Consider the following 27,851-nt stretch of genomic DNA (forward strand, 5'->3'; position numbering starts at 1 on the left):
TATCTTACAGCTAGTTTTTTTTTTTTTTTTTTTGATCCGCTTACAGCTAGTTCGTGTTCTGTTTTTCTTTTTTCTTTTTTCCTTTGTCTAGATCAAGTGCAGAAAGTTTTTTACTCCAGGTGGTATACTAGGTACGTGCTGGTCCTTAGCAAATGTTGTGTTGTGTTGTGTTCTCTTTTTTTTTTTTTAATGGGAAATATTGTTGTTTTTTGGTACGTTCCTTTAAGACATGGATGAAATGATGTGATTATTGCCACTTCTTTGTTAGATTATTCTGGAAATTGCTTGTGAAATCCCTAGTCTCGGCGTGAGCATTTGATCGAACTGGGTGAGGGGATTAGTTGAGGTGCACGTAAGCTGGTCTAGACAATCCTTGAACGTCGGATATAATAAAAAATAGATTTTTACCTCTAAGTACAGAAAAGTGAAACTTATTTTCCATTAAGGTAGACGGCTAGATCTACATTGTTTGTGTATAAGAAAATCTCTCTCCTGGGTTTTTTTCGTAGTCGTAGCAATACATTCGAATAAACATGGGCTTTTAACAAATAGAGCTGAACTGGGAGATATTCACATGCTTACCAGTAGGGCTGTAAACGAACCGAATCGAGCCGAACCCTATTAAGTTCGGCTTAGGTTCGTTAAGGTATGAGTTCGGTTCGGGTTCGGCTCGAGTTCGATTCGAGCCTGAATAACTCGGCTCGAGTTCGGCTCGTTAAAATTTTTCAAGACTCGGGTTCGGCTCGTTTGGGTTCATTAAGATACTAGTCTGGCTCGAGTTCGGCTCGGGTTCGGCTCGAACTTGATCATCTTGGCTCGAGTTTGGCTCGTTAAACTCAAATGAATCGAGCCGAGCCGAATCTAAGCTCGAATTGAGCTCGTTAAGACTCAGGTTTGATTTGGCTCAACTCATTAAACTCAAGCGAATCTAAACTCTCTCATTGATCGTATAGAATTTGGGAGAAAAATAAGTATTGAATTATATATACAACCTTAAAATTTTTTACATTTACAAATAGACCCCTATTGAATTATTAATTAAATTTAAGTATAGGTTCGCGAACCTAACCGAGCCGAATACCGTTAGGCTCAGGTTCGGTTCATTTACGAAACGAGCCTAGAATTGAGGTTCAGGTTCAGTTCGTTTAGCAGACGAATCGAACTCAAACGAGCTCTTACCGAACCGAGCTTCGAACAGTTCGCGAATGGCTCAGTTCATTTACAGCCCTACTTACCAGGTGTGGAAAAAAGGACCTCATCTGGTGGGTAGTATTGGGCTCTATCTAGTTCCCGTAATCCTTACTTAACCAGAAATTATAGCATAATCCAAGTTATGCCAAACTTATCTTTTACCCTAAATCCTAACCATATGTTAAGTGAACTTATATATTCATATTAATCCCATTTTCTTTTCTATTTTTTTGTCAATTTCCAACCCACGAATGGAGAGCAAATACTTTCTGGAGGTTTTTTTTTTTTCCCCTTATACGAGACATTTGGCAACACAAGTTTCCAAAACCAAAAGCATAAACATTTGCCCAAACGTTTTTCTAAGCCACAGGATTATTTAGGTCTATACGAAAACTTTTTTTTTTTTTTTGAATAAATTTTCTTTTTGAATAAATGGAGATGCCGTCTAAAAAAGTGGTAAACTATTTTTAGAGGTGACAACTGACGAGCTCTAGCACCTCTTTTAGAGGTTAAGAAAAAGACACATAACAAAAGAAAAGGTATAATCAATTTTGTGATTGATGATATCCAAGTAAAAATCAATTCACAACGAATGGATACGAAGCTAGGTGAGACATAATTTAGGATAGACAATAATTGTTGGCTTACGTGGTAGGAGTAGTAATTAAGAAAAATCTAATACCAACAAATTAATACAAATTTTTAGTAGTAAAACAATTGTTCCAAACGTCATACCGAAGTCCAAATTTGACATTAAGGAGGACAAAATTCTATTAATCTTTTTTGCTAAATTTAATATCAAATTTTGTGGTGTTGGTGCCAAATACATAAAATTTATAATTACAAAATTTGATCACCTTCAAAATTTGAATAAAGTTAATTACAAAAGGGAAAGAAAAAGTGATTAGGACAAATTACACTTGGTACGTGGAACAATCCAGTCATATTTCGACAAAATAACTTTGTCTTCAAATCAAAACATGATTTTAGCAATGCAATTTTAGGATCGAAGGCATCGAAGCAAACCATTCTTTGCATAAGGCATCTCTAATCCATCCTTCATTTCTTCAAATATAGAGAAAAAGCAGTTCCAACATATCCTCCATTCCACATATTTCCCTCTATTTCAAGAGATTAATATTAACATGAAGTGTCCCATCACCTCTCCAAAATGGAGGATTGGACTCTTCCATCCTCTATATTTGAAGGGCATAGAGGAAAAAAAGGTGTCTAACTCTTCATTTTGGAGAGTTCATTGATTGAATACTTTGTGACACTATTCATCCTCGTAACGGTGAAATAGAGTTTAAAAGGTGAAATAGAGAATTGAAAAGTAATTTTGAAGGGAAAAAAGTAGACAAAATGGAGGGTGGGTCGAAGATGCTCTAAGTAACCTAACCACTATATATTTACGAGTATTATTCAGTGTTTTTGGAGCACTATTACGTGGTGCTTCAGTATGTGACTCATACACCAATGTGTGGTGAAGACGACTCCTCAAGCACTACATGTATGTCACCCTCTCACCAATATCACACCAATGTGTAGTGGAGAAAACTTCTGGACCACCAAGCAACGATGCTCCGTAACAATAGTACTAATAAATTTCCAATATTTACACATGTAGAAAATCTACCCCACCGCAGAGTCCAATCTCACCGTCCTTTCTCTCTCTAAACTATACTCTCTCTCTTCTAAACTCAAGCGCTGCCACTAAGGTTTGGGAGGGAGACCTCTGCTTCCGCTACCTCCTTCCCCTCCGCCCCCCACTCTTCTTCTCTATCTCTATCTCTCCCTCCCCTCTCTCGCTCTTCTCCTCCAGTCCTCTGTTTTCTGTTTCGCCCCTCAAGTTAGAGGTTCCTCTGTGTGTGTGTGGGGGGGGGGGGGGGGGGGGGGGGGGGGAGGGGGCGAGGTGGACCATGGCCGGAGACTATCGTTTCTCTCTCGACCTCAGGGGTCCCTCTGGGCCTTCCAGATCTGATGGTTTGCGTTCGGCGGTGGAGCTTGGTTTTAGGAGGTGGTGTGGCATGGGGATTGGCTCAATAATGGTGGTGAAGGTGTAGGGGTTGTAGGTTTTTTTTTTTGCTTTTTCTATTCTTCCTCCTCCAGCGGGGTCCGGATGTGTTACCGGTGTGGGTTTCCCCCAAGATCTGGTGGGTTTACAGTTTAGGTCTCTCCCAGATTCGGCGGGTGGTGGATAATAATGGTAGGGTTTGTTTGGTTTTTCCGGACTGATTTTCCAATTTTTTCGGTGGTCGGTTTGGTCTCTGTCCGAACTGGTTTTACTAGATCCCGGCTTGTGTTGCTTGCAAGGAGGTCTGGCTTGTTGTGAGTTGTTTGGTCAACTACCGCACGCCCGGAGTTTCGAAGTGCCAGCAGAAACTCGCACTGGAGCATTGCTTTGCGGCTGTGAGGGATTTGTCATTTACGTTGTGAATGCCAACATTAGCCATTTAAGGGATCGATCTAATGGTTTGAGCTTTGGGTTGCTCATCTATTGATTCTCGGATGGACCCTACGCCGCATCGCGCCGATCTGCTTTGGTAGTAATGTGTCTTTGAACTTGTATGCTCATTTGTAGTTTTGCTCGTTTCCTAGTTTTCAGTAGATTTAAAGGACCGATCTAATGGTTTGAGCTCTGGGTTGCTCATTTATTGATTCTCGGATGGACTCTACGCCGCATCGCGCTTATCTGCTTTGGCAGTAATGCGTCTTTGAGCTTTTATGCCCATTTGTGGTTTTGCTCATTTTCTAATTTTCAGTAGATTTAGCTCTTGCTGATTGTTATGATTATTTCATTTCATGTAAGTTAGGTTTCTTGGAATGAAATTTGAAGTTGATCAAAAATAAAAAATAAAATCTTTCCGTCTTTTTTGGTAATCACTTTTGGACAGTGAAATTAAGAACGATGGGTGGAGCAGTAAATGAGAGCGGCAAGAATAAATTTTTTTGTTACACATGTGGACCAAAAAACTACTGCATGTTAATGGAACCTTTCAGTACCGACGGTACCCATAGGGAAAATGCACCGACGGCCACCGGACGGCCGTCTCCGGTCACCGGACGGCCGATCCGAGCCGTCCAAAAATTTTAAAAAATAAAACCGAGTGGCCTTACGCGAGAATCAATGGCATCCGAGGTGTGTAGGGTACTTGATCCGAGCACCCATTTTTCGTGTATATTTGTATATACGTGTATATACACGAAAAAGGGGTACTCGGATCAAGTACCCTACACACCTCGGATGCCATTGATTCTCGCGTAAGGCCACTCGGTTTTATTTTTTAAAATTTTTGGACGGCTCGGATCGGCCGTCCGGTGACCGGAGACGGCCGTCCGGTGGCCGTCGGTGCATTTTCCCTATGGGTACCGTCGGTACCAATAGGATTTCTGAACCTTTCTTACCTCTCTTGGCTCTGTTTGAAACTCATGGAAAGAAAATGAAAAGAAAAAAAAATTAAATTTTTTTTCCTTCCATTGTTTGGTTAAAAGAAAAAAAGTGAAGAAAATAAAAATTTTAAATGTAATAAATAGTAAAATTTTCCTTTAATTTTTCTCTCATTTTCCTTTCTTTTCATTTTCTTTTCATGGGCCCAAACAGAGAATTCTATCTCTCTTTCCTTTTCCTTACTTTACTCTCTCGGACGATAGTTCACTGTTAGCTCCCTTTCTCTCTCTCTCTCTAGAAATGTACGAGCCTCATTATCGGGTACACAACCACAACAGATCCCGACGAGGCCGAGCCAACGCGGCCTCATGCATACTCGCCACGCTCTTCCTCCTCTTCCTCGCAGCCGCGGCCGCGGCCGTGTCCTTCGTCCTCTTCAAGCCCAAGGATCCCAAGATCGCCGTCACCGCCGTCCAGTTCCCCAAGTTCTCCGTCTCCAGCGGCACCTTCAACCTCACCTTCTTCCAGTTCGTCTCCGTCACCAACCCCAACCGCGACTCCTTCACCCACTACGACAGCTCCCTCCAGCTCGTCTACTCCGGCAGCCAGGTCGGCGTCGTCGCCATCCCCGCCGGGGAGATCGGCGGCGGCCGGACCCAGCGCATGTCGGCCAAGTTCGACGTGGAGGAGTATCCGGTGGCGGCGGAGGGGGGTGGAGGGGGGGTTGAGGCGGTGAGCGAGGGAGGAGGAGGAGGGGGGGCGGCGGGGGGGACGATGGAGATAGAGACTCGGATGAAGTTGGTGGGGAGGGTTAGGGTTATGAAGGTGTTTATGCATAAGGTGGAGAGCAGAGTGAGGTGCAGTGTTGGTATCAGAGTGAGTGATGGTTCTGTTTTAGGATTGCATTGCTAGTGGGTGCTAGTGCTAGTGCTAGTAGCAGTAAATTAATGTAACTACTCCATTATTGCTAGCTAGCAGTAAAAATGGTGGTTTTATTAATTGGTTCAATTACTACAGTACTATTCTGGTTCTGGTGGGGAATTTTGTTGTAGTATCTTCTGGTAAATTAAGTTTTAAGTGTGGTGATTTTGATTAATTGGTCTTGATATTACAGTATTTAGGAAAAACTATTGAAGACCAGCCATTTTCCAATTTCTGTACATTGGTAAATCCGACTATCTCTTCTCATTGTTGTTTTGCTTACATTTATAGAATTTAAATAAATAAATGTCCACTTTGTTTACGAGTTGGAAACGGCAGAAATAATTATTACTCCAAAAGAGATCACGCACGACGCACAAACAACCATAGAGACTTCAAACTCGGAACACACGTTACACATCACTACTTCAAACTTGCAACACATCAGGTAAGGGACCAACACATCAGCCAGTAATTGAGTTGCAAAATACTACTACTATACTATACTATACGAGGGGGCATCTGCACGCCTCGAGCAAGCAACTGCTGGGGACCGAGCCATTCACCACGAGGATGCACCAGCGCGGTGGTATTGTTTGCTTTCTTTACCGCTTGAAACAAACCTTAAACAAAGCAGCAAGACCAAAAAAACCACAACCCCGCAGAAGAAAGTTAGAAAGTAAACATTTCTCCATTTTTAATGTTTTTTCTTGCTCCTTGCCACGGCTTTCAACTTTCAAGCAAGCCAAGTCCGGAGTCCCTAGCCTCCTCTAATGCAGATGAGATTTTCTATATTTACATTCTTCTACGTTTCACTCGACAAATTCTAGATACAAATGCAGCATTTCATTGATCTCTTCATGGGAATTCTTATGCCTATCTCTATCTGAGAGTAGACTTTGTTTTGTTTGTTTTTTTGAACAACAAAACAAACAAAGTGACCTGCTGTGTTCGCTTTCGCTCTAGACCATATCTTTTTTCTCTGCACACCGTCTCCAATAAATTCTCTCCAATTTTACTCCTGTTTCTCTAGCTATCCCCCTGTCCCCACTTATTATTACCAAAACCTCTCCTCAAAACTCAAACCAAACATAGATGAACTCAAAAAATCTTACATAGTAGGTGTTGAATAGTTTAGAAAACGGTAATGGGACGAACTTAGAGCATCCACAGTGGAATAAGCAAAACCAAAAGGTTGCTAAAGTTAGCAATGTTTGCTCAAAAAAGAGCTCACATTGGAATAACCAAACTTAGCAATCTCTTAGCAAATTTTAACCTTTGAATAATCAAAACTAGCAATCTATTGCCAATAACCAAATTTAGTGATCTCCACATTTTTTCAATCAAGTATATCCATCATTTCACAAAAACCTTCTCTCTCTCTCTCTCTCTCTCTCTCTCTCTCTCTCTCTCTCTCTCTCAACAATGTTTTCAAAAAAATATTTTAAAAAACAATTTCAGAAACTATTTTTTTATTTATAAAAACTGGTTTTTCAAATTTTTTTAAAAACTGTTTAAAAAAAACTGTATTTACACAAAACTATTTTTTAACACAATATTTTTTCATAAACTATTTTTAACATCATTTGTTTTTTTTCCTTCCAAAAACAGTTTAATAAACAGTTTTTATTTTCCAAAAACAGATTTTTTTTTAATAAAAACTGTTTTTAACATAAATTATTTTTTCAAAAACTAGTTTTTCAAAAAATATATGGGGAAAAGTTAGGAGGAAACTTAGGGAAGGAAGCAATGGGCCCATTAGTTTTGATTAAGAGCAAAAAATAACCAATGTGAGACATAACATTGCTAACTTTAGCAACTTCGAAATGGATAATCAAAATCTGATGTGACATATTTTGATCACTTTTGCTTATTCCACTATGGATGCTCTTGTACAATTTTAAATGTAACACATATGTGAGAGAGGATTGGTCGGAAGGAGTGTACCTCCTCCTTTTTTTTTTTGGTAAATAGTGTATCTAAACTTATTGAAAAAATACCTGCTCCGATGAAGCCCTTCCCGGTCATTTTTTTTTCTGATTTCTCGCGGGGACCTTTAAAATCACGTTTTGATCACTTTGAGCGGCTCGGATCATCGAAATTCAATCGGGAAGGGGAGTCCCGCACTGTAAGAAAGTGCGGGATCCCTCACCGGAACCGGACTGTGTGTGTATATATATATATATATATATTCTAAGAAAGAAGCATATTTTTATACAGTTAAGCTATGGTACACATGGTATATCGTATGTCTAAATTATGACAATTTGTGATTTTCATTATGACGATTTTTGGTTTTTTAATGCACATTTTTTATGCTAGTTACAACTTCTACTTTGAAATTTACCTGTTGAGTAGGTCATTAGCAGGTTACCCATAGTTAAAAAATATTGTTATTATGTAACCATAATTATTCGTACTAGAAACCATAATACTTGTACCCTAACCAAACATATGTATACAATATCACAAATTAAATAATGCTACCCACAAATGTTATGACAGCACCATAAATTGGCATTATCTTACCACAATGAGTCGTACCAAAAATTCTTTGACACGTATCATATTTCGTTACAAAATCAAAATATGTCGTACCAGAATCAACAATTGTTATATCCAAACAAAATACATGTGTAAAATACCACAAATTTAGTAAAATAACCAAATTTGGTATGACAACACCTAAAATTGTCATTTTCTTACTACAACGTGTCATATCAAAAGAAAACATATTTAAATACTATAAATTATATAACAAACCATAATTGTTATGACAATACCATAATTTGGCATTTTCATGCCCACAACTGTCATAGCAAAGGAAATTGATTAAAATATTCTGCAACAAGACCAAAATACCACAAATTAAGTAATATAACCAAATTTGTTATGACAACACCATAAATTAACGTATTCATACCCACAACGTGTCATATAAAAAAAATTCAATCGGATTGTTCAGTTAACGATAGTTATAATTAGCAAAATACCAAACCACAAATTTAGTAATATAACCAAATTTGTTATGACAACACCATAAATTGACGTTTTCATACCCACAACGTGTCATATGAAAAAAATTCAATCAGAATGTTCAGTTAACGATAGTTATAATCAACAAAATACCAAACCATAAATTCAATAATATAACCAAATTTGTTATGACAAAATCATAAATTAATGTTTTCATACCCACAACGTATCGTATAAAAAAATTCAATCAGAATATTCTAGTTAACGATAGTTATAATCGGCAAAATACCATACCATAACTAAACGTAGTTAGTGAGTATATTTTTAGAATAATCGATCATAACTGTTAGAATATCATGTCATACGATATTCAGCACTGTCACCAAATTAGATATTGACAACTGCGTAATCGAAAAAATTTAATGTAACCAAATACAAGAATGAAGTTGATCGCTTATCATTAGATCCTTAATCAGACAAAAAAATCCTTTTACTATTGAATTCGGGTGCCGATGAAAGGGCTTTCTAAACCCTATCAAGCCAAAAAATTACGTGGATTATTTAATCAACAAATATAACAAAATCAATGGTTTTGATCGTCATTATTGTGTCGCGGTTGCAAGTCAACCGTACATTCAGTTACAACCGTACATTCAGTTACAACAGAGAAATTGGTTTTATATCAAGTATATTGAATGCACAATTCTAAATGTTCTTTTGGTACGACACATTGTGGTAAGAAAATGCCAATTTTTTGTGTTGTCATAACAATTATCGTTATGTTATATAATTTGCAGTATTTTACAAACAAGGGAGATGGAGAGAGAGTCAAGGAAGAGAGAATAACCTATTACCTGCTAAGCCATTTTTTCATTTTATTAATTGATTTAATAAATGGGTGGTCCGGATTATTCACTTTTAAATCCAATGGTTTAAAATTATGGTGTGTATGGTACACCCCCTAATAAGGGATGTGTACCATAGGACTACCCATGAATTGAAAGCTGCAACTTCTAGCCAGTATTTATAATCGAATAGAAATTCTCAACATCTCTAGCAACAAACAACATTAGCAGAAAGTTTAAACTTAAGGGACCAGAGAGAAAGGGATATCTAACGGGTCATTTAACTATAGAGGTTGGGGATGCACACCCCACCATCTGGGTTTTGTTGTTCCTTCCATATTCGCCTTGTAACTCGAAGCTTCAGCTCTTTTCTATCGCCGCCGGAGAAAAATAGAGCCATATTCTGTTGTATAACAAGCCCATTGAGGCTGTCCCTCACCTTCCGGTGACTATCCCTTATGCTTCGCGGGGTTCCCTCCCATACGAGTTTCCGGCCAATTTCCCCAACTTCCAAGCTATAACTATAGTTTTGGGCCTGTTTCATCACCCATGAATCATAGAAATGCCATGTAAACAGGAGCCATCCTGAGCTGAAAAGCTTCAAAATGGAGGCAGAAGTAGTGACCGAAGCAATTGAAGACCTAAAATAGGACCAAATAGCAAACATTGTAGTGGATAGAATAGTTAGTTATTCATGGGTTCGAGCTCTATAACAGTAATTATGCAGCAAACAACAAGAATGCTGGATTTGTGAGCTTGTGTATGGTGACTGAATTAAAGGTCTGGATTTTTTCCTAATATTAAAGGTCTAGTTACCATTGCAGTGTTATGTTCTTTTAGATGGGAGTGCCAAACTATAAAAAAGTTCAAGCAAAAAAACTAAACCAGAAAAAGAAAAACTACAATTCCACGCACAAAAATATAAATAATTATGGTGTGGATGATGTGAATTTAGTTGTATGTTAAAATGTTAAATGGGGTTTGATCCTTGTGGGGGTGCCGATATCACACAAACTTAATGCGTTAGCATATACATATACTATCTATGTAGTTAAACACTTAAAAAGTTAAAATTATTACAACTTTAACAACCAAATCCATTATTTTTGTATTACCATTTATCATTGGAGAAGCAGTGAAGAGTTGAAAAGGATCTATTTCATGCATAGCATAATTTTCAGGATTTATTCAGGTAAACCGCACGGATGGCTATGAAGAGCAAAGTTGACCAATTGCAAAATAAAGCCCATCTCTATTACAAGCCTAATTAAAAATGGATACTTCCTTTAATGGACCATCAATCCATCATAATTACAAAAACATCAATTCTAAACCGAACATTTTGCATATACATACATCGCTGCATATATCAGTTCACTTAAGATGAATGAAATATACTTACAGTTAACATCCATGTGGCGTTCTCTACCTCACGTGGATTAGACTTGACATAACGATGGTTGAAAGTGCAACAGTAGTGCATGCCTACTTGGTGATCATCCCGAAGATGATTAACCAGGTAGGGGATGTCCCCAACAACTGAGCATTCTGATCCAGCATATGGGCAATTGTGTGGTCTAAAGTTACACAAGGCCTCATGATTGAGCTTGCTGTAGTAAGGAAAGATCTTCGGGCATCCAAGAGAGAAATATTTGCAAGGCAGTTCCAAGGGACTCTGCAACTTTTTCTAATGCTAGACACCTTATATCTCCGAGCTCCTGTCTACAAGTGGGGCAGCAGTTGTGTACCCTTACTTTGCAAGTGGAGCAGAGTGCGTGCCCTTTATGACACTGTTCAAATCACAAGTTGTTAGAACGCACCTTAATTCACTTGTTAAGGAAGCAATATGGAAATCTTAATATATACATATAGGTATGTCATGTTACTAGGCAGATAGGGATGCAGGTATAAATCTATCTTATAAGCAGGGAATAAAATTTAACGAAATAGCCAAAACGTTTCTGTTTCCCACGCAACCGACGAAACATCACTGAAATTTCAAATTCCAAAGTTTCCACCACATTGCACCAAACCATGCAATGCTACCAAACATACAAAAAAAAAAAAAAAAGATTCAAAACCTATGGAAAAAAAACAACACTGTCTATTGCATGCATCAGACAGTGTCATAACGGGCACGCACCCAAAAAAAAAACAACACTGTCAAGGGTTATATTGGCTGCACCCCAATATAACCTTAGTTCTATCGCCAAAGTTGTAGACATATCCAAAGCCATAGATGTAGGAGGATGAAAACAATAGATGCTTCGGATCAATTGGATTGCAACGGCTTATTCGTGCATTTTCACCGGAACCCTAATTCGTCGCCGGAATCCTAATCTGCAAAATAGACAGGGGGTGAGTGCACCTTTGCCTCTTGTGGCAAAGGCCCTCCAATGCCAAAGTTAGTATATCGTACTAGCAATCAAACCCTAATTATCAGTAGGAAAGTAATCAGAAAGCAATGTATTGCGTACCTTTTTTCTCTAGGTTTACCTCGTATTTATAGATTTGTGTATGCTTATTGCCCAAGCATCCCCGTTTCCATAGGATTCCCAACTCGTATAGGAAACCCAGGACATCAAGGATTCTCGTTTCCTTTATCACTTTATTAGAAAAGAGTCTTTTTAGGATTCTTTTCCATTACTGGCCAAACATCTCATTCTCGTTGGGTATCTTTCCTAGATCCTATGTTCTCAGGATCTTATTCCCTTACTGAATATCACTATTTCTGTAAACCTTCTAGACGATTTCAGGGCAACCTTTTTCCCTGTTCGGCTATCTTATTGCCGAACAGTCCACATGGACCAATGACCTTACATGCATCTGGTCCTCATTGTTTATATTTAGACAAATGACTTCACATATCTTTTGTCTTTATCAGCCGAACAGACTGCATGGATCAATGACTTCCCATATTATTGGTCCATATCGCCGTTCACCACACTGCCCGGTGATAACTCCAGTCATACTTACCACGTGCTCCCAAACATCACGTGTTCGGCTATGAAATGAATCTGTTCGGGAATACCTCCCTACAATTGCTCCCCAGCTTCATTTATTTACCACTACTCGGGGGTAATATATGAAGCTTAGAAACAAAAATTAGCTAGACCAGACCCTTCTGATCCCGTGCAGTCATAATTTTAATATTCATTTGATGTTTTGGCGCCTTTGCCTTCGTACCATCTCGAGGCAATGACTCCACGTGGCGCATCTCGTACGTTTTACATTTAATGTGAACTGACGCTTTGTCTAAACGACGTCAATACGTCGTTAGTTGAATCCATTTATTCCATTACTTTTTAAGTAACGGTGTGAGACGAGACGTTTCGTCTCCGTCTCTGGCACTTAAACCCCTCAAAAGGGTTTTTTCTTGTTTTTCCATCCAAAGTTTCAAATCCTTCGTTTCTCTCTCTAAAATCAGACGAAAATCATCTATCTCTGATCTGCCATTGCTGTCATCTGCATTTCGATTGCATCTCAGGTAACAACTGCAATAGTCTCGTAAGACTTCTAATTCTCGCCCCTTCTTGCATCTTGTTCTGAGATTTCATCTCTTAGGGTTTTGATTGCACCCAGTTTTCCGATTTGTCCTGCTCACTTCTTTCGTTTCCATGGCGGATGATAGTGAAAACCTTCCAAAACCCAGTAAGTTTAGAAAACTCTGTGAAACCCCAACTGCCATGGCGGCGTTTAGGACTGAGTATAACGTCCCTAAGAACGTGGGGCTCGAACTCGCCCCTTTAGGTGCAGACAGGGATGGCGGTTCATGGGATAGGATGTGTATCCCAATTGTAGCCATTGTCGAAGGCAGAGTTCGTTTTCCCCTACACCCATTACTTGGTCAAATCCTAAACTGGTATCGAATCACGCCAATGCAGGTTTCGACTAATTTCTTTAGGTTAGTGATGGAAGTAGTAGCCCTGAATAGGATTTTGGGGACCCAACTAGGAATTTGGGACATCCAGTGGTGATATAGCATTGTGCTAAACCCCGAATACAACACATATTATTTCAAAGTTAGGAAAGCAGACAAGCGTCTCGTGCTCAATTTGCCAGACTCTGCACGTGACCACGAGGTTGATTTCCTTTATGTAACGGGAGCGTTCGAGCCAATAGGGGAGGACGGCCAGGTGGTGGGTTTGCATTGCCCCCACATATGGGGTTACCCACGTACGCTCCTAATTTCGCTTTGTAATTCTCGTTTACTTTCTTCTCATAGCTTTTCTATATGTCTAATTGTAACTTTGAATTTTGCTCTTGCAGCTGAAAACGCTAACAGGCGTCCTAGACGAGAGCCGAGCTACGTCCGAACAGAGGACATCAATAAAATCTTAAAATACACAGGCGTACCTGGTACCCGAACAGCAGGTCGGGGTCGTGACGCTGATATACTGCTGGGATACGACCCTTCGTACAGAGGGGTTATAGACAGGAGACTCGCCAACCCAAGTACTAGTGTTGCCTCAACTTCGACTGCTCCCCAACCATGGAGTTCGAGATCCCGTGCTGGAGTTACTGTTGCTGGTCTACCTGGTGAAGTTCCCATTTCAGAAGGCGTGCCGCTTCCTTGTTTAAGACTTAGAAGATCTACGCGTGGACCAGTTTCTGAACAACAACAGCCGGAACAGCTGGTTTTAAATCGTGATACCAGCCAATCTTCTTCTTTTGGTTATTCTCCATCCCCTCGTGATCCAGGTACAATGACCCGTCAACCCCTTAACCTGAGCTCTTTACTTACTGTGTCCGCACGAGGTCGAGGTCGGGGGAGGTCAACCGGGCATGCTCCCCCCCCACCTTGCCGAACTAGGGGGTCTTTGACACGATCCTCCACCTCTCCTCGGGAACACGATAGTTCCCAGGAGGCTATAGATGCCAATCGGAACAAACGTCCTAGGAATGAGGAACAGAGTACTTCAGCTGGACATGCTGACATAACTGGCAACCAGCCCCATCTCCAAACTCCCAAACGCTTCCTCAAATATGGGCCCCTCAACTTATAAGGGGAGATCGACCCGTCCATATTGGGGACAGTGCTAGTTCCTCTGAGACTGCACTAGCGCTTGCACAAGGCTTGCTACTACCTGTAGACGTCCAGAAAGAGGCTGCATCCTCTCCAGATCGATTGGTGTCCACTGGTCTCGTCAGTGGAATCAAGGTAATAGGTCTTTCTGTACAAGTTGCACTCGTAGTTGTGTTTCTGGTAGGCTCTTGATTTCTAATAACTACTAGTTTCTTGCCAGTTTGTTCAAAAAATGATGATGCTGGGTCAAAAACTACAAGAGATTGAATCAGAACGCAATAGGCTCTTAAGAGACAACACCAGGCAACTGCAGACAATTTCCAGGCTTGAGAGAGAGAGGGATAAAGCTAAAGCTGAATTTGAAGGGACAAAAAGCAAGCTCGAAACTGCCGAGGGCAACCTCAGCCAGGCTTTATCTGAAATCGATGGTACAAAGAAGATAGCTTTTGAAGAAGGCTACCAAAAAGGTTTTGACACAGCAATAGCAAGTTACGTGGAATAGATGCCGGGAATTCAGGATCAAATTTGGGCATCCTGCTGGGAGGCATGTCTTACTAAATTAGGGGTTGCCGAGGACTCTCCCTTCTGGGTTAACAATGATCTGCCGAGCACTCGTGCTCAAAGCATTCAGGATCAAGCGGAGCATCCTGAAGATAACATTGAGCAACAAATCGAAGAATTTGCCAACGCTGGAGGAAAGACCCCAACACATACCCGTGATGCTACGACGGAATGTTCACCTGTCCAGGACCCAGCTAATGAACCCATAAACTTGGAGGAGAATCCAGTCGAAGATGGTACCGATACTGAGATCAACACTGACGTTCCAGAGGTCCAGAATGTGGACTGATTTGGTAAGTATATGAACTGTTTGAGTTTGGTTACTGGTCCTGCGTGACTGTAAGCATATTTTGGCCCTGTGAGGCACCAGAACTATCAATACTTTGTTAACACAGGTAATCGGCCCTTCGTGGCATAATTATACATTTTGCTCGGCTCCCCTTGTTATTGCATTTGTTCGGATGCAAATTAGTTTAATCTAAGTATTTCGTACTTTGATCATTTTAATCATATGTTTTGCTTGTTTGCATAAGTTTTTCGTACTTTAGCAAATCCTACAAACATGATTTCTTGTACTGAATTTAAGTTTCACGTACTTAAAAACTTTCTCAGTTTCTCGTTTTCTGAATGAACCTGTGCAATCTTGAAATACTCGTATTTGTACTTTCTGCAAGTGTTTAAGCATGCTATCATACTTGAATACCTCTAAGTTTCTCGGATCAATTGGATGAAAACAATAGATGCTTCGGATCAATTAGATTGCAACGGCTTATTCGTGCCTTTTCACCGGAACCCTAATTCGTCGTCGGAACCTTAATCTGCAAAATAGACAGGGGGTGAGTGCACCTTTGCCTCTCGTGGCAAAGGCCCTCCGATGCCAAAGTTAGTATATCGTACTAGCAATCAAACCCTAATTATCAGTAGGAAAGTAATCAAAAAGCAATGTATTGCATACCTTTTTCCTCTAGGTTTACCTCGTATTTATAGATTTGTGTATACTTGTTGCCCAAGCATCCCTATTTCCATAGGATTCCCAACTCATATAGGAAACCCAGGACATCAAGGATTTTCGTTTCCTTTATCACTTTATTAGAAAAGAGTCCTTTTAGGATTCTTTTCCATTACTGGCCGAACATCCCATTCTCGTTGGGTATCTTTCCCAGATCCTATGTTCTCGGGATCTTATGCCCTTACTGAATATCACTATTTTTGGAACCTTCTAGACGATTTCAGGGCAACCTTTTTCCCTGTTCGGCTATCTCATTGCCGAACAGTCCACATGGACCAATGACCTTACATGCATCTGGTCCTCATTGTTTATATTTAGACAAATGACTTCACATATCTTTTGTCTTTATCAGCCGAACAGACTGCATGGATCAATGACTTCCCATATTATTGGTCCATATCGTCGTTCACCACACTGCCCGGTGATAACTCCAGTCATACTTACCACGTGCTCCCAAACACCATGTGTTCGGCTATGAAATGTATCTGTTTGGGAATACCTCCCTACAATAGATATTTGTCCAGTTTAACTCATATATCATTTTTCGATAGGCCCTAGATTTTGTTTCCCAAGAAGATAAGCCCCATGACTATAAATAGTAGGGTTTATTCTCATAATAATGGGTAATAATCACAGTTCGTGCTTGTAGGGGTCCACTTACATAAGAAGGAAGTTTGACCTCTCATCTGATTTTAAGGAAGATGGGTGATGCCCTAGAGGTAGCACAAGAATGACCTTATCACAGGTCCAAAATCAACATTTATTTACATTAATGATCTAAAATCATGAGGAAACCAAGAAAAACAATTTTCTAAACATTTTGTTCTAAAAAAATATTAAAACTAAGGAAGCCAAGTCTGTCCTCCACATGCTAATATGCTGCCAAGTGCCAACTAGTCTCATTTTCAAATAATTTCTCCTAGGAACTTCCTTCCAGCTCCTCATAAACCACTTTCCGTTATGGAAAGCCTTAACAAGTATTTACTGACTCCAAGATCTTAATCCCTAAACAAACTTACCAAAGCTGTATACATTCAAATTTTATCTAGATTTGTTTGACCTGCACTTTGTTTTTAGGTCATACAATCAAAGAGGTCAATTCTGCTATGGATTGGAGAAATTGCTGCACCCCAGGGTCTCAGTACAATCTTTTCCCTAAAATCCTCTTACAAAAGGTATAACCACTTCATTGCCTTTAACATTCAAACAAAGCATGAAAGCACTTATTTGTATTTCCCCTAAGTATGCCAATCCCTCATATAAAATGAAATAAAATCTTGAAATTTGATTCAGTTGGTTGATAAGCACCCAATAATGTATATTTTTGGTGCTTAAGTCCTCTAGTATGTTGTGTTTGTACATATATGTTATCGTTTTTATGCGATATTGCACATAAGGTTTGTTTGAGGATGTTTCAGGTAAAACGTGCTAATAAGGCATGTTTGAGCGCCAAGGGATGTATCGGGGTGCAGCCAAGTGCCCAAGTGCCCGCCGGTACTCATTTCTTTGCTAGCGGAACCTAACGGTACCTCAAGAAGCCCTAGAGGCCACTCGGTGGTCAAGTTGGCGACGATCATGCCAAAGTGTATCAAGCGAGGCAAATGCATCAAGGATGGCCCTTGAGGGTATCCAAGAGACGAAGGCCACATGGCACACCTCCGTCAAGTCCCGTTGATCGAGTATTGAAGTATCGGATGGCCGTCGGGACATCACAAGAGCTCAAAGGCCAAGCTGCCATGTTTTACAGTTTTGCAGACAATGGTATCGGTACCTCAAAAGCATGGTACAAGTACCTTTGTGCTGAAATGGAAGACAGTTGCATTGGTACCAATACCTTATTTTTGTGGTACCGGTACCAATGCCCTTTGACCAGCACTTTTATGCTGAATTTTTCAACCTTCCATATATGAAAAGTTTCTACTTTAGGCATGTTTTTGGGATATTTTGAGGGCCTTTTTGTCCATTGTTAGGCTGATTTTATAAGCCCTGTAAATGGGCTTGTATGCCATTTATGGAAAAGGGGGAGGCCATTTGTTAGTTTCAGGCCAAAAGTTTCTTTCTTACTTTCCTAGGAGCTCCATTGTTGTTCTTAAGCTTTTCAAGTTATTTCCTACCAGAACTCAAGTAAGTTTAAGTGTTTTGATGTTTTCTCATGTGTTAATGTTGTAGCTATGGTATGGATCTTCTCATAAATCAAGTTTATTTCTGTTTTGATCAGTTAATCATGTTTACCTTTCCAAGCATATTTTCTAGTCTTTTGCTACGTGTGAGTAGTTGATTAGGCTTGGCACCGGGGTGATTAATGCTTCATGACTTAAAGTTAATCTTGCTTTTCTCAATCTTAGAACTTGAGGTTTGGTTTGTAAATGTGCGTAGTTCGCCTTTTATGTAACAAAACTTGTCGATGTTAATCTCCGGTGATCATGTGCTTGCACACATGGTTTCGAGAGCTATGTCTCGGCTCGTGTTTGTCAAAAGAACCAAAGAACTTGCTCACTTTCCATACTATGCTTCTAGTTCATGACCTTGATATTTAGTTTGAATTCAAGTCTTGACGTTGTTAATCTCCGGTGATCATGTGCTTGCACACGTGGTTCCGGGAGCGATGTCACACCTTGTGTTTAGCTTGTTAGTCAAACTCTATATCAAGTCTAACCATTTTCACCGCTAAATCTTCTGGTTGATAACCTATGCTGTGTGAATCAATCGAGTTTTCATCGGGAAAAGTTAATTGGCTTAAGTTACAGGTGTTAAGAACTTCTAGGCCTTGCCACTTTAATTCTTAGTCCAAACTCATTTTCTAGTCTTTTTCATAAGGGCATTTCTCACCTTTCAAAGGAAAATTAAAAGTTGGCCGCCTAAACGCCACAATACCTTACTTCGACAATCCGAACAAGCTATATTCGAACTCCTTGTGGATCGACTTGGACTTCTTCGCTACACTATGCAAATCTTTAGTTGTAGTCCGGTTAATAAATAATTGAATTTGATGGCCGTTTGGTAAACTTCAACGACTACGGAATGGGCTCATCAAATTTTGGTGCCGTTGCTGGGGACGTCTTATTATAGCTTATTTGGAGGTTCGACAAACCATTGTAAGTATTCCACTTTTTTTACTTTGCGCAATTCCTACTTAAATCTAGCGGAGACCTCTAATCGATCATCTTATCAAACTTGAGGTGTAACAAAGCAAGATTAAGTATCGATTGCCTTTTCTTTTTGTTGTCCATATAACGTGGTGGTGGCTTAACCCCACGGAACTGTTTTGAGAGAGGTGGTGGCATAGCCTCTCTTGTCTGTTTACTTTATGTGTTATCTATCTAATAGAATGGTGGCGGCAAATGGGGAAATAGTCCCCATGACTATGTGGGAATACTTTTATCCCGATCATGCTTATCCATCTTCTTGCATGGTTGCCCACACCACTCCTACCGTCAATGTATTTAGGATACAAATGCAATTTTCCAATTTGTTGCCCCGCTTCCATGGCATGGATCACGAACACCCTTACAAACATGTTGCGGCTTTCAAGGACAAACTTGGTACCCTTGGTGCCATTGTGAAATCAGAGTCCGCGTGGGTGAAATTCTTTTCTCTCTTTTAAGGGATAGTGCCAAAATTGGCTCAATTCCTTGAACCCTCAATCGCTGTTGACTTGGGTTGATTTGCTAAATGAATTCTACCGAAAGTTCCTTCCCATTTTTTATACGTGGGTTCGCAAGAAACAAATTCAAACCTTTGTTGAAAGAGAGAATGAGTCATTTTATACATGTTGGGGAAGATACAAGAACTAGCTAATTGCGGTCCCGAATCATGGCTTTGAAAACTTCCAAATTGCTAACTATTTTTATAACAGACTTTCTCAAAAGAGTCATGCTTTCATAGACATGTTGTGCGATGGAAAATTGTTTGATAAAGAACTCGCTGAAGCCTTAGATTTCTTTGATCGATTGGCTCAAACTTTGCAATCTAGGGTTTTTGTTAAACATTGTCAAGAGTCCAATTCAAATGCCATGGAAGAGGATATTGAGCCGCCTATCTTTGTTGAAGATATTAGTTTAGATTTTGACAGTTCCTCAGAGTCTGAATGGATTGATGTGCCGGATGTTGAGCCTGATGTCCAGTGTTCTCCCCCTGTGGATCCCTCTCTGTGTGACGATCCAAGGGAGAAATTTCTCATTGTTGAGGAAACGAATGCGGAGGTAGACTTTTTGTATGCTCTGCTGAATGAGCAGGATGGGAAGAATGTGAATAGCCCTAAAAGTTTGTCTCCTTCCTTTGAGGAGATAACATCCGTAGAAATTTTGAACCATCCAATACTTTCGGCTCTAGATGATGCCACCTTTCGTACCTAGTCTCCCCCAGTCCAAGAGCTTTTAAAAGTTGAATTGATTGATTATGTTGGTGTTGATGAATTTGATTTGGTTTACCATCCTTAATTGTAGATTTTGTCAACTCTTTGAAAATCAATCTATTATAGAATGCGCACTTGGTTGAAATTAAATTTCTCAAAAGATTTTCGCACTTGCTTTACTCAAAGTATTTATTTTTGTGGCATGGCCGAATTCAATTTTTAACCAAGATTTTGGAGTGGAGTAATGTGCTCAAGGTTATAGCTCTTAATGGCACAATCAATGTTCGAAATCCACGTTTGGCTGAAGACGTTTGAATTAGGCATTCCAAATTTTTGTTTTCCTTTTTTCTTTTTCTCTTTTGATGGTCCAGTATAGCCACCTGTCTTTAGCTCAAAGTTGTTGTATGACTTGCTCTATGACGCTTTAAGTGAGCAATAGAGAGAAAAGTACTACCCGTGAAATCACGTGACGATTTGGTGGATTTAAGTTTACTTGTCAGTTTTTGAGCCCGAATAACACGAGCCGGGCGGTTCTAATGTCATTTGTCTCTTAGTAGGTAGTTCGAGCTTAAGTCTTTTGCAGGGTGAACGTGCTACCACACCGTCCTCGGTGGATTGGGTCTAAAGTCAGAGTGAATGAGGCATTCAGGAGCCCTAAGTATGGGTGTGATTACGTGTCGCGGTTGTTAGTCCAATAAAGCTTTGACCGTGACCCTGTGTGACTAGTTATGGTTCTGTTGGAAGAGCCGAAGGAGTCGACCTTGAAAGCTGTTTGAATGATGAAAAGAGACAGTGACGCAAAAGCCTCCAACTTGGTCGAGGTATAAGGGGGTTGACATTCCCCCCAGAGGTACAATCTTTTGCTCTTTCCTCTCAATACTGTTGTTCTTCATGCTATGAGAACATAACATCGTTTCAGTCGGGGGGAGGGATATATATATATATATATATATATATATATATATATATATATATATATATATATATATACAGTAATTTTCAGGTCCACTCGCCTGGATTTTCTTATGGTCTGGATTTTCCCTTTCCTGATCGATTTGTGATGATCTGAGCCGCTCAATGTGTTCAGAACGTGATTTTAAGGGTAACTGCGAGAAATCAACAAAAAAAAATGATCGGGAAGGGCTTGATACGAGTAGTTTTACACTGAACCGTTCAATAAAAAACCGTTCCGATCAAGCCCTTCTCGATCATTTTTTTTGCTGATTTCTCGCGGGTACCCTTAAAATCACGTTTTGATCACTTTGAGCGGCTTGGATCATCGAAATTCGATCGGAAAATGCGAGGTCCGGATCGTAAGGCGTCCGGACCTAAAAAGAACTATATATATATATATATATATGTGTGTGTGTGTGTGTGTGTGTGTGTGTGTGTGTGTGTTGTTGAGACTTATCTCTTTTTGTTTTCATTTAAATTTTAAATTTTTTTCTCTTACTTGCAATCCTCTCTTGTTAGTAGTGATTTCACTTGTTAGATACTTTAATTATGCTCAATTGTGTCAATATGGCAAGAGTCATGTATCCCATCGAATTTGATTTTGTGTTTGAATCCATGTCACATGCATATACATGACCATTGATGATCAAGTTGATCCTAAAAGTCAAGTCAAGCGTTGTGCATCGCTAGAGTGGAGATTCACTTTTAAGCATTGCTTTCATTTCCCACATTTGCGTAAATAACACCTTTTGTTCATGCTTGAGTAGTGTATATATCTATCTTGCATCTTGTTGGAGTTGTTGGCGTACTTATGAAATGATTCAAGGTATTTTTGTTTGATTAAACCACATAAGAGTCTCATCGTCCTTGTATTGAACCACAGTTCGAGTCTCTTCCATTGTTTAAACCTAGGTAACTGGATGTTTGGAGAATTGTGTGTTTATAGTTTTGAATGATTCAAGGAGGTTTAGAGTGGTGTGAATATGATAGAAGTGGTTGAGATGCAAAAGGCAAAGAATTGGTACATGATTCTTTATCTCTCCTTTCCCACTACAAAAGCTCAAACCCCAGATTTTCATCTCCCTCTCCAAAGCCCTCGAAATTGGCCGCTCAATCTCTCTCACTATAAATTTCACCTCAAATGACCCAATTCCTCAAAGAAAAATTAAAGAAATGCTATGAAAGAGCAAAATCAAATTCGAAAGAGGGTTGAATCCTAGGATTGGTGTGACCTCTGAGCTAGCTTACATTCCGGATGAGGAAGAGTCCGATGGAAAGGGGGAGCTTGAGGCTCAATGCCGTAAGGAGCCAGATGAGGATGTCGACTACGTGTGGTGGAGTCGATGGTAGTAGTTTTTGTAGGACTTATCTAGTAGTTGTTTTTGATTTCTTCTTCATAATTTTGTTTGGTGTTTGGCTGATATGTGGCCATGCCTTGGATAGTTTAGGGTCGGTAGTGGCCAAGGGTAGATGAACCATGCAAGTATATGGTCACTACATTTTTGTAGTCCCTTTCTCTTTGTATCCAAGGTTGTTATAAGCTAATAAGTCCTCCGTTGATCTTTGGTATGCTAATTAACTCCGTTTGATGCATAATTGATACTTATTACTTTTTGAGTATGATTTGTTCATAGTATTTTAACGCTTGTCAATAATTAGCTTCCTTTCTTTCTTAGCGCTCTTTTGATAGCATGCATGGCTTTTTGTCTCTGGCTGTTGCATTTACTCGCTAGCGCTTGTCATGGGATGTATCTTGTATCTCATTGTGTGAAAAGTCGAATAAGAGCGTATCCTTGTGAGATTTGGAGTCAAAACTCGTTGTGGTGCATGCATGCTTGACTACTCTAATATGGCATAGCTTGTTCGTCCTAGCTCATGGCATGTTTGTGCATGGAATGCATATGATCGTATTTGAAGGGGTGTTTTGGACTCTTGCCTAGTTGTAGTAGTTGAGCATAGTTTTTGTGTCTTGAATTTCGGGAATGTTGCAAAGTTTAGTTTAATACATTTTGTTTTAGTTTGCTAGGGACTAGCAAAGTTCAAGTTGGGGGGGTGTGATAAGCACCCAATAATATATTTTTGGTGCTTAAGTCCTTTAGTATGTTGTGTTTGTACATGTATGTTATCGTTTTTATGCGATATTGCATGTAAGGTTTGTTTGAGGATGTTTCAGGTAAAACGTGCTAATAAGGTGTGTTTGAGCGCCAAGGGATATATCGAGGTGCGGCCAAGTGTCCAAGTGCCCGCCGGTACCCATTTCTTTGCTAGCGGAACCTAACAGTACCTCAAGAAGCCCTGGAGGCCACTCGGTGGTCAAGTTGGCGAGGATTGTGCCAAAGTGTATCAAGTGAGGCAAATGCATCAAGGATGGCCCTTGAGGGTATCCAAGAAACCAAGGCCACATGGCACACCTCCGTCAAGTCCCGTTGATTGAGTATTGAAGTATCGGATGGCCGTCGGGACATCACAAGAGCTCAAAGGCCAAGCTGCCATGTTTTGAAGTTTTGCAGATAATGGTATCGGTACCTCAAAAACATGGTACCGGTACCTTTGTGCTGAAATGGAAGACAGTTGCATTGGTACCAATACCTTATTTTTGTGGTACAGGTACCAATGCCCTTCGATCAGCACTTTTATGCTGAATATTTCAACCTTCCATATATGGAAAGTTTCTACTTTAGGCATGTTTTTGGGATATTTTGAGGGCCTTTTTGTCTATTGTTAGTCTGATTTTATAAGCCCTATAAATAGGCTTGTATGCCATTTATGGAAAAGGGGGAGGCCATTAGTTAGTTTTAGGCCAAAAGTTTCTTTCTTACTTTCCTAGGAACTCCATTGTTGTTCTTAAGCTTTTCAAGTTATTTCCTACATGAACTCAAGTAAGTTTAAGTGTTTTGATGTTTTCTCATGTGTTAATGTTGTAGCTATGGTATGGATCTTCTCATAAATTAAGTTTATTTCTGTTTTTATCGCTTAATCATGTTTACCTTTCCAAGCATATTTTCTAGTCTTTTGCTATGTGTGAGTAGTTGATTAGGCTTGGCACCGGGGTGATTAATGCTTCATGACTTAAGTTAATCTTGCTTTTCTCAATCTTAGAACTTGAGGTTTGGTTTGTAAATGTGCGTAGTTCGCCTTTTATGTAACAAAACTTGTCGATGTTAATCTCCGGTGATCATGTGCTTGCACACATGGTTCCGAGAGCTATGTCTCGGCTCATGTTTACCAAAAGAACCAAAGAACTTGCTCACTTTCCAAACTATGCTTTTAGTTCATGACCTTGATATTTAGTTTGAATTCAAGTCTTGACGTTGTTAATCTCCGATGATCATGTGCTTGCACGCGTGGTTCCGGGAGCGATGTCACGCCTTGTGTTTAGCTTGTTATTTAAACTCTATATCAAGTCTAACCATTTTCACCGCTAAATCTTCCGGTTGATAACCTATGCCGTGTGAATCAATTGAGTTTTCATTGGGAAAAGTTAATTGGCTTAAGTTACAGGTGTTAAGAACTTCTAGGCCTTGCCACTTTAATTCTTAGTCCAAACTCATTTTCTAGTCTTTTTCATAAGGGTATTTCTCACCTTTCAAAGGAAAATTAAAAGTTGGCCACATAAACGCCACAATACCTTACTTCTACAATCTGAACAAGCTATATTCGAACTCCCTGTGGATCGACTTGGACTTCTTCGCTATACTATGCAAATCTTTAGTTGTAGTCCGGTTAATAAATAATTGAATTTGACGGCCGTTTGGTAAACTTCAACGACTATCGAATGGGTTCATCATTGGTTCCTAGTGCCATATCATGCCAATGATGACACATTTTATTTGCACTTAAACTAGGAAAGCTTTCTTCCATAATAGTTTGAAGATTCTTGTAACCAGAAAGGTTTGAAAAAGCAGAAAAAGTATTATTGCCATGATAGCTTTCTGAGCATTTGATTTCAACCACAGTGGGGATCCTGTAGGGCTGGAGTGCCTTACAGGGATTACAGTGTGGTGCACAGTCGTCGATCTCATCAATTAACAGTCCAGATTAAAAATAATATTTTACTGGTAAAAGATTATTTATTAACGATCAAAGTTTAAAAACACATCGCAACTGTTCATTGCCAAGATCGACGACCCATGTGCCGCACTACAATCCTTGTAGGGCAGAGCACCCAATAGGGTTTCCCAGATCAATGCGGCAAATGACATGTGGTTTCTCAGACTTCATTGAATCCATTTTACATTAGTGTAGAGGTCTGTTAACATCATCATTTGCATGTATACAAGAAAATCAAAATAATATTTTTGTACTATCAACTCTCTTCCTTCCTGACTAAGGCTCGCAAACATAGCTTGGACTTTAAGGTTCAAGGGTATTGTTTCTCCTTTACTACATGTTGAATAGAAGCTAACAATCAAATTAAAAGATTAAACAATGATTCCAAAACTTTCCAAGTTAGGAATTATAAAGGGATGACCAGACGAGTAATCAACATTTTAGTTGATTACAATAGAAACAAACAATCCTAAATGCAAGCATAGCGTCCTAAAGAATCGAAACATAATTAACCTTTTGTCTCGTAAAATCTTTGGTCTTCCTACCAAACCATCTATCACATCATAAACATTTTTCCTCAATGTCATTTCTTTCCACAGTTAAACAAGTAATCCCATATCACAGCAAAGGGTTAACTCTAGTCTTCAGATTGGCAAGGAGAAACATATACTAGATTAGCAGATACTGCCTCCAACATAGTACTCTTGTGTATACTGTATGGGCATGCAATCTATTATGTGCCCAAGCATCGTATATCAAGTACTCGGTATTCAGCATTTTGGATTACCCAGTATGGAAAGCAAAATAATTTAGTTACTCATGGATACAACTGAGGGCAGTAGTTTAACTACTTAACATGGAGGACAAAACGAGGGAAAGCATCCATATTGTCAAACGAAAAAGATGGCAAGAACAGAGTCAATAGACTAAAGTGCTGGTTGGTTGTTTTGGGCTTAGAAAGGGGATGGGGGATGGGTATTTGGTATGGAAGTCATCATTTTGCTCCGAAAAAACTTATCCTGCATTCCCATAGTGTTAAAATATGCTCTTTCCTAATTCCTTGACATTTTCCCACATACAATATCCATATCTGAAATACATGATAATAATTTGCAAGAAAACTCAAAACCAAACCTTAAGTTTTGGAAAAGAAACACAAAGATATTTTTTCCCATCCTAAATGCCTAAAGATGCAAATTCCAATATTACACCATACACCTTTAAGTCTGAATGCTCCATTCATACCACCATTTAAGCTCGTTATTTTTGGTCAACCACACAATTACATCCATCAATTCCACTTGATAGTCATAGTACTAGTACTACAAATGAAATCAAGCCAAAATACAAAAGACACCCAACCAACCAACTTCTTCCCAAAATAGGATGCAGCATTTACTAGAAAATGAAAACCCTAAGGCTGCCTTACTTTGAACCAGAATTTCAGAACCTCAAGAAATTATATCACTGAAGATACCCAATTGAGAAAATTACATCCTCAACAACAAACATATCATCGCGGTGGGCCCCCAATGTCCATTCCTTCACGTCAACTACAACAAATTCAGCAATTTCTGATTCAATCAAGACATGAAACCCTAATGTAGGAACTTACTTTAACCCATAATTTCACAACCTCAAGAAATTTAATCACTGAAGATACCCAACTGAGCAAATACATCCTCATTCGCTAACACCAATTATATCATCCCAGTGGGTCCCCAATACCCAATCCTCCACATCAAAATAACAAATTCAGCAACTTATGATCCAAATGAGACAAAAAGAAGACACACCCCACAAATCCTAATCCACAAAAGAACAAACCTGGTGTATCGGAGGGTACATTGAATTGGTACAAACTGGGCATTTGAGAAGCTCATGGACACTTGTCGTCAGATGAATGGCAGAATTGTTGTGAGTCTTGAAGGAAGAAACTGAGGGTGAAGAAGATGATGATGGTAATGGATCTGATCCTCGTCTATAATCTCCGAGGAAGATGTTATGCATTCAATGCTATTGAATTCCATTCGTACAGTATCTTAAACAATACATGGGTCTTTTCGTGTGAATGCACATAGAGTGGTCCGAGGATGTATGCGGGTTTTTGTATGGGATTGATTCATTTGGTTGTAATTGTCACTCAATTTTTATTTTTATTTTTATTTGTTATTTTTTATTTTTATTTTTTATTTTAGAGAGAGAGAGAGAGAGAGAGAGAGAGAGAGAGAGAGAGAGAGAGAGAGAGACTTTGTCCTTTTCTTTATGTCTTTAATCATTTTGCTTGTATGTGTGAGAGAAATAAAAGAAAGATTTGGAGAAGGTAGGCTTTTGGGATCTTTGGCTTTTTCTTGTTTTATTTGCCTTTATTCTTATTTCAAAAAAAAAGCGCATTTGTAAGTTTTGCACCTAACTAACAAGAAAAAAGCCTAAAAATCTTAGCGGAATTCGGCCTGAAATTGAAGAAATTAAATAGGCATCCTATCTAGAAGACTTATTTAGGTGTCCATCCTAGTGGGATTGAATTGTAACGCCCCAAATTTTGGGAACGTTAAATAGACAATTTCATTGAAAAA

General features: G+C 39.4%; 1 protein-coding gene and 1 pseudogene across 1 annotated transcript; one reads left to right on the forward strand and one right to left on the reverse strand.

The window, feature by feature from the left end:
- The first annotated feature begins 4,879 nt into the window (after positions 1–4,879).
- On the forward strand, positions 4,880–6,390 carry LOC131330906 (uncharacterized). The gene is made up of 4 exons (XM_058364664.1): positions 4,880–5,465; positions 5,551–5,612; positions 5,694–5,744; positions 6,331–6,390. The coding sequence occupies exons 1-4, from the start codon at positions 4,880–4,882 to the stop codon at positions 6,388–6,390; spliced, it is 759 nt and encodes a 252-aa protein (XP_058220647.1).
- Positions 6,391–9,478: 3,088 nt separating this feature from the next.
- On the reverse strand, positions 9,479–27,420 carry LOC131307052 (E3 ubiquitin-protein ligase SINAT5-like; annotated as a pseudogene).
- Between the last annotated feature and the right edge of the window lie 431 nt (positions 27,421–27,851).

This window comes from Rhododendron vialii, chromosome 1a (assembly GCF_030253575.1).
Source record: "Rhododendron vialii isolate Sample 1 chromosome 1a, ASM3025357v1".
Classification (NCBI taxonomy): domain Eukaryota; kingdom Viridiplantae; phylum Streptophyta; class Magnoliopsida; order Ericales; family Ericaceae; genus Rhododendron; species Rhododendron vialii.

What these genes read in the sequence shown, in the direction of transcription:
- LOC131330906 (XM_058364664.1), top strand. Translation starts at nt 4,880, where the DNA reads ATGTACGAGCCTCATTATCGGGTACACAACCACAACAGATCCCGACGA. An exon ending in TGGTATCAGAGTGAGTGATG is followed by an intron (nt 5,466 to 5,550) that starts GTTCTGTTTTAG and finishes CATTATTGCTAG; the next exon opens with CTAGCAGTAAAAATGGTGGT. An exon ending in TTTCCAATTTCTGTACATTG is followed by an intron (nt 5,745 to 6,330) that starts GTAAATCCGACT and finishes GACAAATTCTAG; the next exon opens with ATACAAATGCAGCATTTCAT.